At 37.4% G+C, this 14,968-nt stretch overlaps 2 protein-coding genes across 2 annotated transcripts; one reads left to right on the top strand and one right to left on the bottom strand.

Moving 5' to 3' along the window:
* Positions 1 to 3,428: 3,428 nt before the first annotated feature.
* LOC133782874 (uncharacterized) lies at positions 3,429 to 4,589 on the top strand. The gene has a single exon (XM_062222299.1). It carries the CDS (start codon positions 3,544 to 3,546, stop codon positions 4,126 to 4,128), a length of 585 nt encoding a protein of 194 aa, XP_062078283.1. The 5' UTR covers positions 3,429 to 3,543; the 3' UTR covers positions 4,129 to 4,589.
* Positions 4,590 to 5,071: 482 nt separating this feature from the next.
* Positions 5,072 to 5,702, bottom strand: LOC133785785 (sugar transport protein 7-like). The gene is made up of 2 exons (XM_062225000.1): positions 5,553 to 5,702; positions 5,072 to 5,455 (listed from the first exon to the last, which is right to left on the bottom strand). Exons 1-2 carry the CDS (start codon positions 5,700 to 5,702, stop codon positions 5,072 to 5,074), a joined length of 534 nt encoding a protein of 177 aa, XP_062080984.1.
* Between the last annotated feature and the right edge of the window lie 9,266 nt (positions 5,703 to 14,968).

The following is a 14,968-nucleotide window of genomic DNA, read 5'->3' as shown; positions in this document are numbered from 1 at the left end:
ACTAGGATTGGGACCCCTTTGAGGTGGCCCATTTGGTGGCTGATCTGGTTGGGAGGCTGGCGCAACCTGATTCCTAGCCAGCTAGATGGCTGCTTCAAGGGCGGCCATGGCATCCCTCTGGCGGCAGTCCATCTCAGCCTGCCGCTCGCTCAACTCCTGACGCTGGCGTTCTATCTCCCTTTGCTGCGACGCCATTATCTCGGCAGCATTTTCTTGATTGGCCCTCAAATTGGCCAACTCATCCTGCAACACCCCCAGTGTTGCCTTCAGGGTTTCAGAATCTAACTCCTCCTCATCAAACTCCAAATGAGGTTTGTCTTCAGCAACATTTGGGGGAGGAGGCTGGGATGAGGCAGCGGCAGCAGCCTGTCCGGTCTTCTTGGTAGTTTTTGCCATCAGATTCTTTCACAAGCTCTCAATGAAAGCACCAGAATGTTGACCCTCGTTTTGGTCAATGACACGGAGTCAAATATACGACAGGAAAATAGTACGATGCTTGATAAAATAATCTAATGGAAAGTAAAGAATACAAAGAATTATAGTGGTTCGGCCCCAGTGATTGGTAATGACCTACGTCCACTTGATACTATTATTAATATTGCGCTTCAAAGGTGTGATCAAAGAACTAGGGTTCCTGAGTTTCACAGACCTTGGAAGGAAAAACAATACAGACGATGGATAATAGCAATGCAATTCGGAAAAAGATCAAAAGATCTCCCCTTGAGCTATTTCTTGTATATTTATAGGCTCAAGGAGGGTTACATGATTCAATTAATTATATATTTCCTTAATAAACGGATATTCAGGTTATAATGAAGAGATATTTTCGGATATCATTACAACTATACAAATTTATACATAAATAAACGGAGTATACGACCAGGCTGGTCGTATATAAAACTTGAATCTCGCATATGGAAGTATCTATGGTCGATAGGCGAGCAGCATCTCTGCCACGTGTCAAAAATTATTGCCACGTCATCCACAACCGTTTTTTGGATAAACAAATGTATTAAAAAATTAGGGCAAAACATTGTCTATAATTTTAATAAAAACCGGTTCACTTTTTTCTTCTTCAATATATAATAGAATGAATTAGGGTTCTATAGTATATATAAATATTTATATCAATAATCTCTACATATATGACATCTAAATACAACATTGATATCTCTTCTATATAATAAGTGTGTAGATAACGGAAATTTTTAGTTTTAACGGTTTTTTATTTTTTTAATATTAACTTTAACGGAATATTCTTATATTTAAGAGAATATTCTTATATTTTAACAATAGTTTGTAAACACTCAAACTTAAATAAGATAAAAAAATAATTAAAAAAAATCAAAATATGATATTTTTCAGATATTCTACAATAATGATTATTTAAAAATAATAAATAATTAAACAAATTAAAATATGATATTTTTCAGATATTTTACAATGATAATTATTTTTAAATAATAAATAATTAAACAAATTAAAATATGATGTTTTTGAGATATTTTACAATGATAATTATTTAAAAATAATAAAATCATATGTTTTATAACTTAAATAAAATTTTATTAAACTTAAACTCATTTATTAGAATAATATCATATTAAACATATAATATAATATGCTCTGAATTAGCAACAATTTTTTTTTAAAAAAAAAACAAGCAAGAAACTTAAATTGAAAATTCACGTATAATATTTAATATTAGATTGAACATATAATATATAATATCATATTGTCACTCCCAAATTAAAAAACCAGAACAAACATAAACTTAAACAAAAATAAATAAATTATTTAATTAAAATAGGATATTTATTTTAAAATTTATATGACATTAATATAAATTTAATAATAATAATTAATAAATTCTATAAATAAAATTAAGCAAACATGCATATTGCACGTTATTTGTATCTAGTATATATATATTTACATGACTACATGATATATATATAAATTACAAAAATATTTTTAAAAAATAATAATAGAATAAAATAATAATAGAAAAAAGTCTTAGTGTAGAGTAATATACATACATAAACTATTTTTAGTTTCTAATGTAACTCGCAATGCCCTTTGGTGAGTTTAATGAAGAAAATGAGCTTCAATCACTTGATAAAAAATAAATTATTACACAAATTTATAAGATAAAAAAATGATATGTATGACTTTATTATTTTTAAATAAATATGATTTAATTATTTAAATTATCATAAAATATCTTATTTTAATTAATTTTTGTTTAAGTTTATGTTTGTTCTAGTTTTTTAATTTTGCAGTGATAACAAGATATTATATATTTTATATTTAATATAATATTAATATTATACATATATTTTAAATTTAAGTTTGTTGCTAGTTTTTTTTAAAGAATTTTTTTTCTAGTTGATAGTATATTATATTATATTATTTGATTAATATGATATTATTCTATTAATTGAAGTTTAAGTTTAATTAAATTTCATTTACGTTACAAAATGTATGATTTTATTATTTTTAAATAATTATCATGTTAAATATGTTATTTTAATTTGTTTAATTATTTATTTATTTAATTTAATTTAAGTTTAAATCATGCTTACAATTTTCCATTAAAAATAAGAACATTATGTTATAGAAAAGAATATTCCGTTAAAAATTAACGAAAAAATATTAAAAAAAACCCTTAAAACAAATTTTTTTTTTATCTACACACTTTATTAGAAGAGATATAGAAGAGAAATATTTGAAATGGATATTCTTTAATATGTTTGAACTAATTATATTTATTTTAATGGCTATTTGTCAGGTATTTTTGTTGTTGCATATTTATCAGGTAAATTGATAATTAAGCCAAGTCAGCGAATATAATGCAACATCTTTATCAAAATTCTGCTAATAATGTAAGTCAAAATTTAAAAATTGAAGCATTATTAGACAAAAAATTCAAACAGAAACATAAAAATTATTTCAAAAAAAAGATAAACATAAAAAAATGAAACAGAATTTCAAAATCGAAATTGGAGAAAGAAAAGATTAACTCAAGGACAGTTAGTTTGTTAACTCATAAGCCACGTTGTCACGATGAGATCAAACCGATAACCAAGCAATTTAAGACACGTTTCCTCTTATTCTTAAACCGTAATATGGGTTTCCACGTCAAATTTCAACCCTCATCTTTCTCAAAACTACGAAATTACCACCATGAGCCTTTAAGACTCTTCTCCCGTTAAAGAACAATAGTAAATAAACTGAACATTAAGGGCATTATTGTAATCTTTATTAACCACACCCAACTATTCTCGTCGTTAATCCAATCATATTGTGCTGTGAGTCACCTACTGGTGAAAGTTACTTAAAGGCAGTTTTAGACAAGCTTTCACGTGAGTTGCACGATTCGGACTCGGAGACCGACCTTCCTCCCTATAAAACATAGCATCTCCTCATTCTAAATATCATTGATCGATTCCTTTCTTAGAGAGCCAATTAGTTTGTAGTTTCCCGAAAATTTCCTTCGTTTCTTCCTGATTTTCTCTTCCTTTCTCGAGAAAATAGTGAAAAATGGGCACGGCGGTTCTTCATTCCCACGATTGCCTCGGGGGCCGATTCCGTGACGAATCTCTAACGATGACCGCCTCGCAGTTCAGATCCCTCCGTAACCCTAACCCTAGCCGTAACACTTTTCAGTCTCGCCGCCGTAAGCGGAGTCCTCAGTCGTCTTCACGTGATCACGATCGTACTCGGTCGAAAGATGAAGCCATGGTGGAGAAATCTCCTGCGATTAATCTGGTTATGGGTCAAGTCACGATTTTGAAGCGAGGCGACTCGTTGAGTTTGACTGCGGGGAAGAACGATCGGAGCCATGGCGCTGTTGTCTCCGTCGAGAAAAGGAAACCGAGGGTGGCTAAGGTTGTTGATGACGTTGATTTGGGCCTTGGATCGACGAATCGGTTAGGTCCTGACCCCGAAATGGTGATGAAGCAGGTTAGGGTTTCGAATTGCAAAGTTATCGATGATTTTTATGCGGGATCGGGTGCCGCGTTCACATCGCCACCGCCTAGTTCTCTGCCGCTACCTGGATTTTTAGGAAAGAATGAAGCGGCGACCTGTGATTTGCGAAGGCTGTTGCATCTCGATTTTGATTGATCAAGATAACTAGAAGAACCAGTGATAGAAGGCGACCTTGAAGGGTTTGGTTCTTCAACCATCTCTTCTGATCGATCGTTCAATTTGTCTCAGTTTCTTCCTTTATTTTTTCAAGAGGAAGAGTACTGAGTTTAAGCAGTAACGATAATCAATCATCTTCTTAGCCTCGTCGAAGAAGTATTTTCTCCTTTGCTGCTATTGCTGTACAGTATTGTACTTGGAAACTGATGCAAGGTTTATTGGGTTTTTTAGATCTGTAGTTTGTAATGAGTCAATAGACTCAGTACTGCGTTTGCTTTACTTTCTCTTTTATAAAATAGTAGTAGTAGTAGTTCCATAGATTTCGTTTACTACCATTTCTGTGTAAACGGATCAATACATACAATCAGTACTGTGTTTGTATTTCTATGTTCTACTCTTACATTTCGATCAAATAATACTTTAGATTCTGTTTCCTCCCATTTCTGTGTTGTTTTGGTTTGATTGACTTGAAGACCTACAGGGTTATTAATTTAGGTAAAGCTGTTTCTCAACAATTGCTTGAATGGTGTTGAATTACAGTGATTTGGTTTGGTTACCTATTTTACGTACCAAACAATGATATCAAGTACCCTTGATATCTGTGTGTATGCGCAGTGCAAAATTTTCTAATCGTGAACTAATTAATCCGAAAACTGTATTTTAAACAAAGGTACTAAATGAGCAATTAAGATGATAACCTGAAGCCGAGTCAAGACCACAAGAAGCACCGGTAATTTTGCTGTACGAAAATTTCAAAGTTCTGGTTTATGGAACCTTGTATGACATGACTGTACAAATTCAAAATGATATTTTAAACTATACAATGGTAAATGGAATAATCCTTGACATGAAACTGTGCTGACTTTGTACGTGTTCAAGAAAGTGTCTGTCCAAACTGTGCAGGTACAATCTTCTTCCAGAATCAGTGGTTTCTCCATACTGCGGTCATCTTTTCAATAGGCACACCTTTGGTCTCAGGCAGGAACAGAAAGACAAAGATGGTCATGGCAGCAATCCAGCCAGCATAAAAAATGAACAGTCCGAATCTTAAGGTACAGGGTAGAGGAAGGAAAGATTCGAAGACGATTAAGGTCATCAAAAGGTTCTCAGATACTGTAATGCTATGTCCAGCTGATCTGATTTCCAAAGGGAATATCTCACTTGGTATAGTCCACCCAATGGGACCCCATGACCATCCGTAAGCTAGAGCAAAGAGGCAAATGAGTGCCATCACTGCTATGGATAAGCTTCTTGATAGCTGTTGTTGATCTCCAACTTTTCCCACCAAGATTATGGCGATTGTAATCTGTTTCACATGGAAGATAGAAGAACAAAGTTAATTTGGTTCTATGTAAATTTCTGTTCTATTTTTACTTTTCCTGAAAGCACCAATGATGTGTTACCTGGCATATAAGCATTAGTACTCCACCGCTGCTAAGTAGTGCTCTGCGACCTACTCTGTCTACTACTGCCATGGATAACAGAGCTGACAAAACCAGAACTCCACCAACCATAACAGAAGAATAGAAGGAAGCTTCTTCTCCAAACCCCATGTTTAGAAGCAAGATTGATGAGTAATAGAGTAGAGAATTTATGCCTCTGAGGGCCTGGAACATTGGCATGAGGATTGCCATAACCACTGAGGTCTGTTCCTTCTCTTGAAAATGCTTACAAAAGGACGCTTAACTGTGCTAACATATTCACTTGCAACGACTATGTCATGAAACTCTGCCTCTACATGTTCTGTTCCTCTTGAGTTTCTGTAAGACTTTTCTCCCATTCTCTGTTGAACCTCTTTGAATTATGCTGTTGGGTGTATTGGATATGAAATATCACGCTCCCACTGTCAGAACTCCACCAACCATGACAGAAGAATAGAAGGAAGCTTCTTCTCCAAACCCCATGTTTAGAAGCAAGATTGATGAGTAATAGAGTAGAGAATTTATGCCTGTGAGGGCCTGGAACATTGGCATGAGGATTGCCATAACCAGCTGAGGTCTGTTCCTTCTCTTGAAAATGCTTACAAAAGGACGCTTAACTGTGCTAGCATATTCACTTGCAGCGACTATGTCACGAAACTCTGCCTCTACATGCTCAGTTCCTCTGAGTTTCGGTAAGACTTTTCTCCCATTCTCTGTTGAACCTCTTTGAATTATGCTGTTGGGTGTATTGGATATGAAATATCATGCTCCCACTGTCATCAACAAGGCAAGAAATGTGATAGACTTTTCTTAGTAGAGAACAATCTATCAGTAGTTAAACCCAGAATGGATGAATAAACTTCTAAAAATCTTTATTGAATGATGAACAATTTCACATAAACTTGCTAGCATTCGAGAGGCTGGACTCTCCAAGGTACAACCAGTTCGAGAGGGCTGTTCTCTCCTTAGTTCCTCACAGAAAACTTTCTAATCTCCCCCCTTACCAGGAGACAAACCCCCTCTATATATATAAGTTAAGTGATAATGCCACCTAAGACAGAAATAAAATATAAACTAAACTAAACAGCCACTAAACCCAGAAAAACAACAGAAATGAAAATACATCAAATTAAATACATAACCATACTAACTAAGTGTATCGTGGTCTCCTCTTGTATACAAACTTGACTGGGGGTTTATCAATACCCCTCCAAAAACCATCACCTTGTCCTCAAGGTGGAATAGAGGGAATTGGTTCTGTATAGTGGTGAACGGCTCCCAGGTTGCTTCGAAATTTGGCAGGTGTTTCCACTTAATTAGGACCTCTGATGGTGTGGTTGCAGCAGCATGAGGAAATCGCAGGTCAAGCACTGCCTCGAGTTCGACTTGAAGCTCTAATTCTGGTGTAAGTTGCGGTGGAATGGTAGGTGCGGCTGGAGAGGTGCCAATGGCCCGTCGGAGCTGCGAAATGTGGAAAACTGGGTGTATGCGAGCATGGTCCGGAAGCTGGAGCTTATAGGCTACTGAACCTATTCTTTGTATGATGGGAAAAAGGCTGTAATAGCGGGCGGACAGCTTTTCGTTGGAGTGTTTTGCAAGAGATTTCTGGCGGTATGGGCGAAGTTTGAGGTAGACCAGATCTCCAATGGCGAATTCATCAGGTCTTCTCTTGAGGTCAGCCTGTAGCTTCATGCGGTGTTGGGCTCGGAGTAGGTGCATGCGTAAGTCATCCAGGATGTTGTCGCGCCTGGAGAGTAGTTCATCAACCCCGGACACTATGGTTGTACCCTTGCGATATGGTAAAAGTGGTGGTGGATCTCTCCCGTATAAAGCATGGAAAGGAGTGCTCTTTAAAGAAGTATGATATGAGGTGTTGTAGGAATATTCTGCCCAGGCCAGCCACCTTGACCACTGTTTCGGCTGCTGGTAGGAAAAACATCTCAAGTATGTCTCAAGGCATCGGTTAAGGACCTCGGATTGTCCATCGGTTTGTGGGTGGTATGCCGTACTCTTCTTGAGAGTAGTTCCTTGGAGTTTAAAGAGATGGCTCCAAAATAGGTTGAGGAAAATTTTATCTCGGTCAGAAATGATAGAATGTGGAATGCCATGGAGTCTTACTACTTCCTTGGTCAAAACTTCCGCTACGGTCGGGGTCATAAAAGGATGCTTCAGCCTAATAAAGTGAGCATACTTGGATAGGCGATCAATGACTACTAATATGGTGTCCCAACCCTCAGATTTTGGAAGCCCTTCTATGAAGTCCATAGTCACTTCATCCCATACTTGTGCTGGAAGCGCTAGGGGATGTAGAAGGCCAGCTGGAGAGGTTGTAAGCAGTTTATTTTGATGGCAAACACTACATTTCTGGACAAACTTGTCAACATCAGCTCTTAACCCCTCCCAAAATAACTCAATTGCCACCTTCTTATATGTTTTGAGTACCCCCGAATGACCACTAAATGGCGTAGTATGAAATTCCGCCAAAATCCTTGGTATTAGTGGCGACTTCTTTGGGATTACTAGTCGATTTTTGTAATGGAGGATGTCGTTATAGATTTGGAAGTTGTGATGTTCCTTGCTGTTTTTTAACAGATCCTCTTGAATTTGTCTCAAAACGGGATCAGCCGCTATCTCTTTGGCCAATTCCGGCCATAGTTGCCACTCCATGGTAACTAAAGAGTCAAAAGTGGGTGTTTCAACCTGCTGTGATAAGACATCAGCCACCCTATTGTTGGTTCCAGACTTGTATTCTATTTCGAAATCCATTCCCATTAACTTCAATACCCACTTTTGATATTCCGAACCGATGGCCGGCTGTGTAAGCAAGTGTCTCAGACTTTGTTGGTCAGTTCGCACCTCAAATTTTTTTCCCAATAAGTATGGTCGCCATTTGGCTATTGCGTAAACAATCGCCATTAATTCTTTCTCATAGACTGATTTTTTCCTTGCCTGAACTCCCAAAACTTGACTGAAATAGGCAATTGGGCGCTGGTTTTGTAATAAAACAGCCCCTAATCCATGCCCCGAAGCATCTGTCTCAATGATGAAAGGCTGGGAAAAATCTGGTAGAGCCAAAACAGGTACTGTGGTCATTGCTTTTTGGAGTTGACGGAATGCTTGTTTGGGGACTGGTCTCCAATGGAATTGATCTTTCTTCAGTTGGTCGGTGAGAGGTTGTGCTATGCGAGCGTAGTTTGCTACGAACTTTCTGTAGTACCCAATAAGGCCCAGAAATCCGCACAGCCCCTTGATTGTCTTGGGAATGGGCCATTGGAGCATTGCCGACACCTTTTGAGGATCAGCCGCCACTCCCTTTTGCGAAATGATGTAGCTGAGGTATTCTACTTGCAACTGTTCGAAAGCACACTATTTGGAGACTTTTTGGAGTTGGCATAAAGCTTATGTGTTCGTAGGAGTTCGAAAACTTGGGCCAGGTGCTGCTGGTGGAGCTCTCGAGTCTTGCTATAGACTAGGATGTCATCAAAGAATACTAGCACAAACTGTCGAAGATGAGGCCTGAAGATGTCGTTCATTAAGGATTGAAAGGTGGCCGGTGCATTGGTCAATCTGAAAGGCATGACACGGAATTTGTAGTGGCCATCATGAGTGCGGAACGCTGTTTTGTGCACATCTTCTTGTCGTACCCTTATTTGATGATATCCTGATTTAAGATCCAATTTAGAAAAAATTAGAGCTCCATTTAATTCATCTAATAGTTCATCAATGACGGGTATTGGGAACTTATCTGGAATGGTAACTCTATTAAGAGCTCGATAATCTACACAAAATCGCCATGAGCCATCTTTTTTTTTTGACGAGTAGAATCGGGCTTGAGAAAGGGCTGGTGCTGGGTTGGATTATTCCCACCCTAAGCATTTCTGAAATGAGCTTTTCGATTTCTGATTTTTGGAAGTGTGCGTAGCGATAGGGTCTCACACTTATTGGTGTTGTTCTGGGTTGTAATGTGATCGAATGCTCATGGGAACGGATTGGAGGAAGTCCTGCAGGCATATTGAAAATAACAGAAAATTCAGCAATGATTTTGGACAAAAATTCAGGTACCTGCTGTTCCAACTGGTTGGGTTCTGGACTAGTGTAGTTGAAATCTAGAATGAGACCTTGTTTCTCAGCTTGTATAGTCTTAATCATGGTTTTCAGCGACACCATTGATCTGTCCAGCGATGACCCCCTTTGATAGTAACCGTGCGCTTGCCAAGTTGGAACTCCATGGTTTGTAGCTTCCAATCTATCTTCATCGTGCCTAATGTGGCCAACCATTGTAACCCCAAGATTATGTCAGCACTCCCAAGAGGTTGAGGTAAAAAATCATCAGTTATTTCCACGCCTTGGAAGTGGATGTTCAGGTTCTTACAAATCCCATCACATTTCAGCGAATCCCCATTGCCCAAAGTAACTCCATATGGCTTTGTTTTGGTTATAGGCAGCTGTAAATGATTCACTAGGGTCTTAGAAATAAAATTGTGAGTTGCCCCGGAATCGATGAGGAGTACTACCTCTCTAGACCCCATATCTCCTTTGATTTTCATGGTCGAATTTGAGGATAGACCAGCCACCGACTGAAATGAAACAGCCACATTGTCATGTACTTCAGTAGAGTCAAATGTCGCCTCTTCCTGTTTGTCATCGTTCTCTTCTTGGTTAAAAAGGTCGTCCTCAATCTCTTCGGGTACCATTATTACTTGCAGCTCTTTCTTCCTACAACGGTGGCCTGGGACCACTTGTCGTCACACTTAAAACACAATCCTTTTTGCCTCTTTTGTTGGACCTCAGAATCAGTAAGTCTCCGAACAGCCGTGGTTGTTGGTGTTGGGTTTGTACTTGACGAGGGTCTTTCACGTCTCACTGATGTGTCGCTGAAGCTAGACTTATTCGCATGATTGTAACGTTGTCGTGCCACCCTATTCTTGTCTTCGATGTCTTGAACAATGTCCATAGCTTCATCAACATTCTTAGGTCTCATGATTCACAATTCTGCCCTCAGCGACTGGATTAGGCCATTCATGAAAGTGCTTAACTGTACAGCAGAATCCACATTTGTCAAAGGTGCTAATAACCTTATAAACTTTTTCTTGTAATCTGAAACAGTTCCCTCCTGTTTGATGGTCAGAAATTGATCGTGGAGGGAGCCTTCTTGGGTGTCTCAGAAATGGCGAAGTAACATTCGTTTCAGTTGTTCCCAGCTAAGAATTTCCCTCCTGTTATTTTCGTATTGGTACCATAGAAGGGCATCCCCAGAAAAGGATATGAAGGCTGCTTCAATAGTTTCTTCTTCATCATTCCCCTGGCACAAAAAGAAACATTCAGCTTGCATTACCCAGCCATCTGGGTTTTCACCGTCAAAGTTAGGCATCTTCAATTTTTTTAGACGTCTTTCATGCCGAAATTTTATCTCCTGTTGCCCGCGATCATAGGAAGTCTCCTCCGTGTGTCGTGTCCCTCGAATGCCAGCCGTGGGTGAAGTACCCGCTGACCCACGTCGGAACCCTGGGTTCATGCCGCCTTGCTGGAATTCCATTGGAATGGCTTCCTCCTTCAATTTCCCTTCCTTCTGGCTGCCTGATCCCCCATTTTCGTTTTCCCCAGTGGTGTGATGATGAGTTCTTGAGCTTTCTTGAATGTCCAAAAGAGCCTTGAGTTGTTGCTGCATACTTTCTTGGAAATCCTTTTGAGATTGTTGAATCTCCCTTGCCATCTCCTCCATGGAATTCTTAAATTCAGAGAACTCTATCTTCAAAATTGCCATGTCCTCCTCGGATACAGTAGTGGAGTCGCTCCTCTCCACAGCCTTCTTGGGTCCCATGTCCGCAGCTCGCCGCACCAATTTGATAGACTTTTCTTAGTAGAGAACAATCTATCAGTAGTTAAACCCATAATGGATGAATAAACTTCTAAAAATCTTTATTGAATGATGAACAATTTCACAGAAACTTGCTAGCATTCGAGAGGCTAGACTCTCCAAGGTACAACCAGTTCGAGAAGGCTGTTCTCTCCTTAGTTTCTCACAGAAAACTTTCTAATCTCCCCCCTTACCAGGAGACAAACCCCCTCTATATATACAAGTTAAGTGTTAAGTGATAATGCCACCTAGGACAGAAATAAAATATAAACTAAACTAAACAGCCACTAAACCCAGAAAAACAATAGAAATGAAAATACATCAAATTAAATACATAACCATACTAACTAAGTGTATCGTGGTCTCCTCTTGTATACAAACTTGACTGGGGGTTTATCAAAATGCAAGCAACCCAAAAGAGATACCATGTCCCCTGTAGTTGTTCCATTCCCACCCTTTGTCGACTCTAGTCACCACATAATTTACAATGTTTGCTAACAAGATTCCAAGGGAAATTGCTAGCTGAAACATTAAGTTCGAGCCACCTCGAAAATGTTTTGGTGCTATCTCTGATAGATATAGTGGAATTGCCTAACAAACAATCAAGAAAAAAAGACAAGGTTAGTTGAGTTTGTAACATCAAGATGAGAAAGAAGACTGTGTGCTATAGCCTATGCTTATGAAGATACCTGAGCTCCGAATCCAACTCCCACACCAGCAATGATTCGACCGATGAGGATTCCACCATAGTTTATTGAATCGCTCAATATAAGTGGAGTGGAGGCAATGACCATTGCCCCAATACAGAAACTGACTCCACTGATGATGATGCTAGTTTTGCGTCCTTATATTCTTGTAACAGGTGAAGCTATAAGTGAGGCTACTATACCTGGAAAGTATAGAGGGGGGAGAAAAACCACGTCGATCATTGTGTGATGCTTGCAGTATTCTTCTAAATAGTTTTCTTCTACATAGATGCGCTTAATGAAGTGGTCAGCAACTCCGTTTGCTATGACTCCACCTGTAAGTAATTTAGTTGTTAGGAAGTATTATGGTAAGACTTGCCCTCCATTATAGCCTGAGCAAGCATGTCTATGCACATGTTTGTACTAAAGTTCTCATACTTCGTGATACTTGATCTGTCAGAATTATGTCTAAATTACTTGTACTAGCATATATATATATGTGTGTGTGTAAATATGAGAGGCAATGATATTTCATTAAGATTTATACTGAAATTCCGTTTTTAGTAATTACCAAATTAATTAAACCAAGTAAATTAATTAAAGTGCGGAATGGTAATTAACTGTTTACACAGATTACAGTTCTGTCGGGACAGAAACCAAACTTGTCACGACAGAAACTGAACACAATAAAAAGACAGTGCAAAACAATAAAGAACACAGCGAATTTTTACAAGGTTCAGAAATCCTTTCGGATAACCTAATCCTTGGGGCCATGCCCAGAGAATAAAACCAATTAATAAAGAATCACAAGTACAAAAACATTGACTTAAACAAAATAAGACTCCCTCTTGAGATTTGCCGCAACTTGTTGTACTTCTCTTCACTAATCTGATCTTGATTGAAACGCTCAACCACTTGAACTCCCTTCAATGGTCAGCGAGTGCTTGCATCCTCCCGACGCAAGGCTTGTAAAAAATCTTCTCCCGAATACTACAAATGCTGTGTTCAAATTACAATGTGTATTCACTCATGAACATGGTATAAGCTCACCACTAAAATCTAGATACACATAATTCTACAAGATCACGTGAATACTTATGATCTTGAATACAAAGAGAAACTCTCACAAATATTACAATAAAGCTCACGAATAATGCACCAAAGAGTTCACTTTTCTCACTGCCTTTAGAGCCCTATTTATAGAGTCTTTTTCGTGCTCACAAAGGCAGAAAGAGAATTCTTCTAATAAAGGCAAGAATCGCAGAAGATATTCTTGATTGTCAAAGAGTTGCCTTATTTAGAAGATGCTGATCCAACATATGCGATATCGGTGGGGACAGCTCAGATCTGTGTCGGATCAAAACAAGCTCAAAAAGGAAACAATAATTAATGATATTAAGAACCAGTTTCCTGATTGCAATCCTTGAGCTGCATGAAAATATGTCAGCAAATAATCCAAAAAAATAACTCTGGGTAAGTACCGAATATTTGCAATAACATTTGTTTCCTTTATAAACAAAAAGAGACAATATATGCTAAATAAGGAAGCATATTATTGACCAAAAATCACACAAAAGGAAAAGAGAGATTCCGAAAATTGGAATAAAGGAAACCAAATATTTTCCAAACAAATCCGAAAAATATAAGAAAGGAAAACAAATATTTCCAAAAATTATAATAAAAGGAAAACAAATATTTCCGAAAATTATAATAAAAAGAAACAATTAAATCAACCATTTTTCTCTTTTAAGAAAAAAAGATATTTCTATAAAAATGCCAATTATAGGATTTACATATACCTTTTACATGAATTGCACACTAGAGCTAGAATTTTTAGAGGAAGGTAAATCTTGGGAAGGATGTTATGTTAATCCCTTTACAGTTTCATACTCCAACGTAGGTCTTAATTAGATTTATTCATATCCCAATCTGATCATTATTTTTAAACTAGTTTTGTTAAGTAGGGGGAGCCTAGTACAAACTCAAATGTTCTTTTTTGGTTTATCATCTCTTCAAAACCTGTACTTTGGAAAGCTGAAAAATCTTGAGTGGAAAATGAGAAGGTACCTGAAAGTCCAATATAACCGAATACCCTCCAAATGCAGCAATAATGGAGGTTATGACAAGAAGAGCGGTGACCCTTCCCTGGTATTGTTCTGCTCTCTGCATAGCCAAAGCAGCAGCCATCTTCATTCTGTGCTTCTCTGTCTTCAACCTTCAATTTTTGAGCCCGAGTTAATGGAGAAATGTCTTCAATTTGGCTTGTGAATCCTAAACAATTTAACTAGACTAACATAACTATTTTAATAGGGAAATTTGGGTATTTATGCATAATGTTGGTGCATATATCAAAAAAAATATTATTTTTTAACATCATTACAAAATAATGCTACTATTTGTTTGGTTTCCAAAAATACATTTATCATTTTTTTAGCCTCCATCTCTCTTCTCTCTCTCCTCTCTCTCTATCTCGGGTCACCTTTATTCTTTGGAGTTATAGGAGCCACCACCAAATCATCATCACCACCAATTTTTTTTTAAAAAAACGTTCACAATTTTGGCATCCCCTTCTATTTTTTTCTTCTCTCTTTCTTCTTCTCTCTTATAGACACCTCTTTCTTCTTCTCTCTTACAGCGTCTATGGAGACTAAAATAAAATTCCCTATGATAGTTTTTGATGATATAAATAAAACTTAAACTTAATGAAAGTTCAATTAAGACACTAATTTATGCATTTCGAATAGATCTGTGCATAAATTTTTGGTTTTTTGCAATTTTTTTCACAATTTTTTAAATCTGAAACATAAAATTTTGCAGAAAACTCGATATGTCTCGATAGACCTCGATGCCCAGCT

This window comes from Humulus lupulus, chromosome 6, assembly GCF_963169125.1.
Source record: "Humulus lupulus chromosome 6, drHumLupu1.1, whole genome shotgun sequence".
NCBI classification, from domain to species: domain Eukaryota; kingdom Viridiplantae; phylum Streptophyta; class Magnoliopsida; order Rosales; family Cannabaceae; genus Humulus; species Humulus lupulus.
Note: the sequence above shows the minus strand (reverse complement) of the source record. Positions and strands in the feature narration are given on the sequence as shown.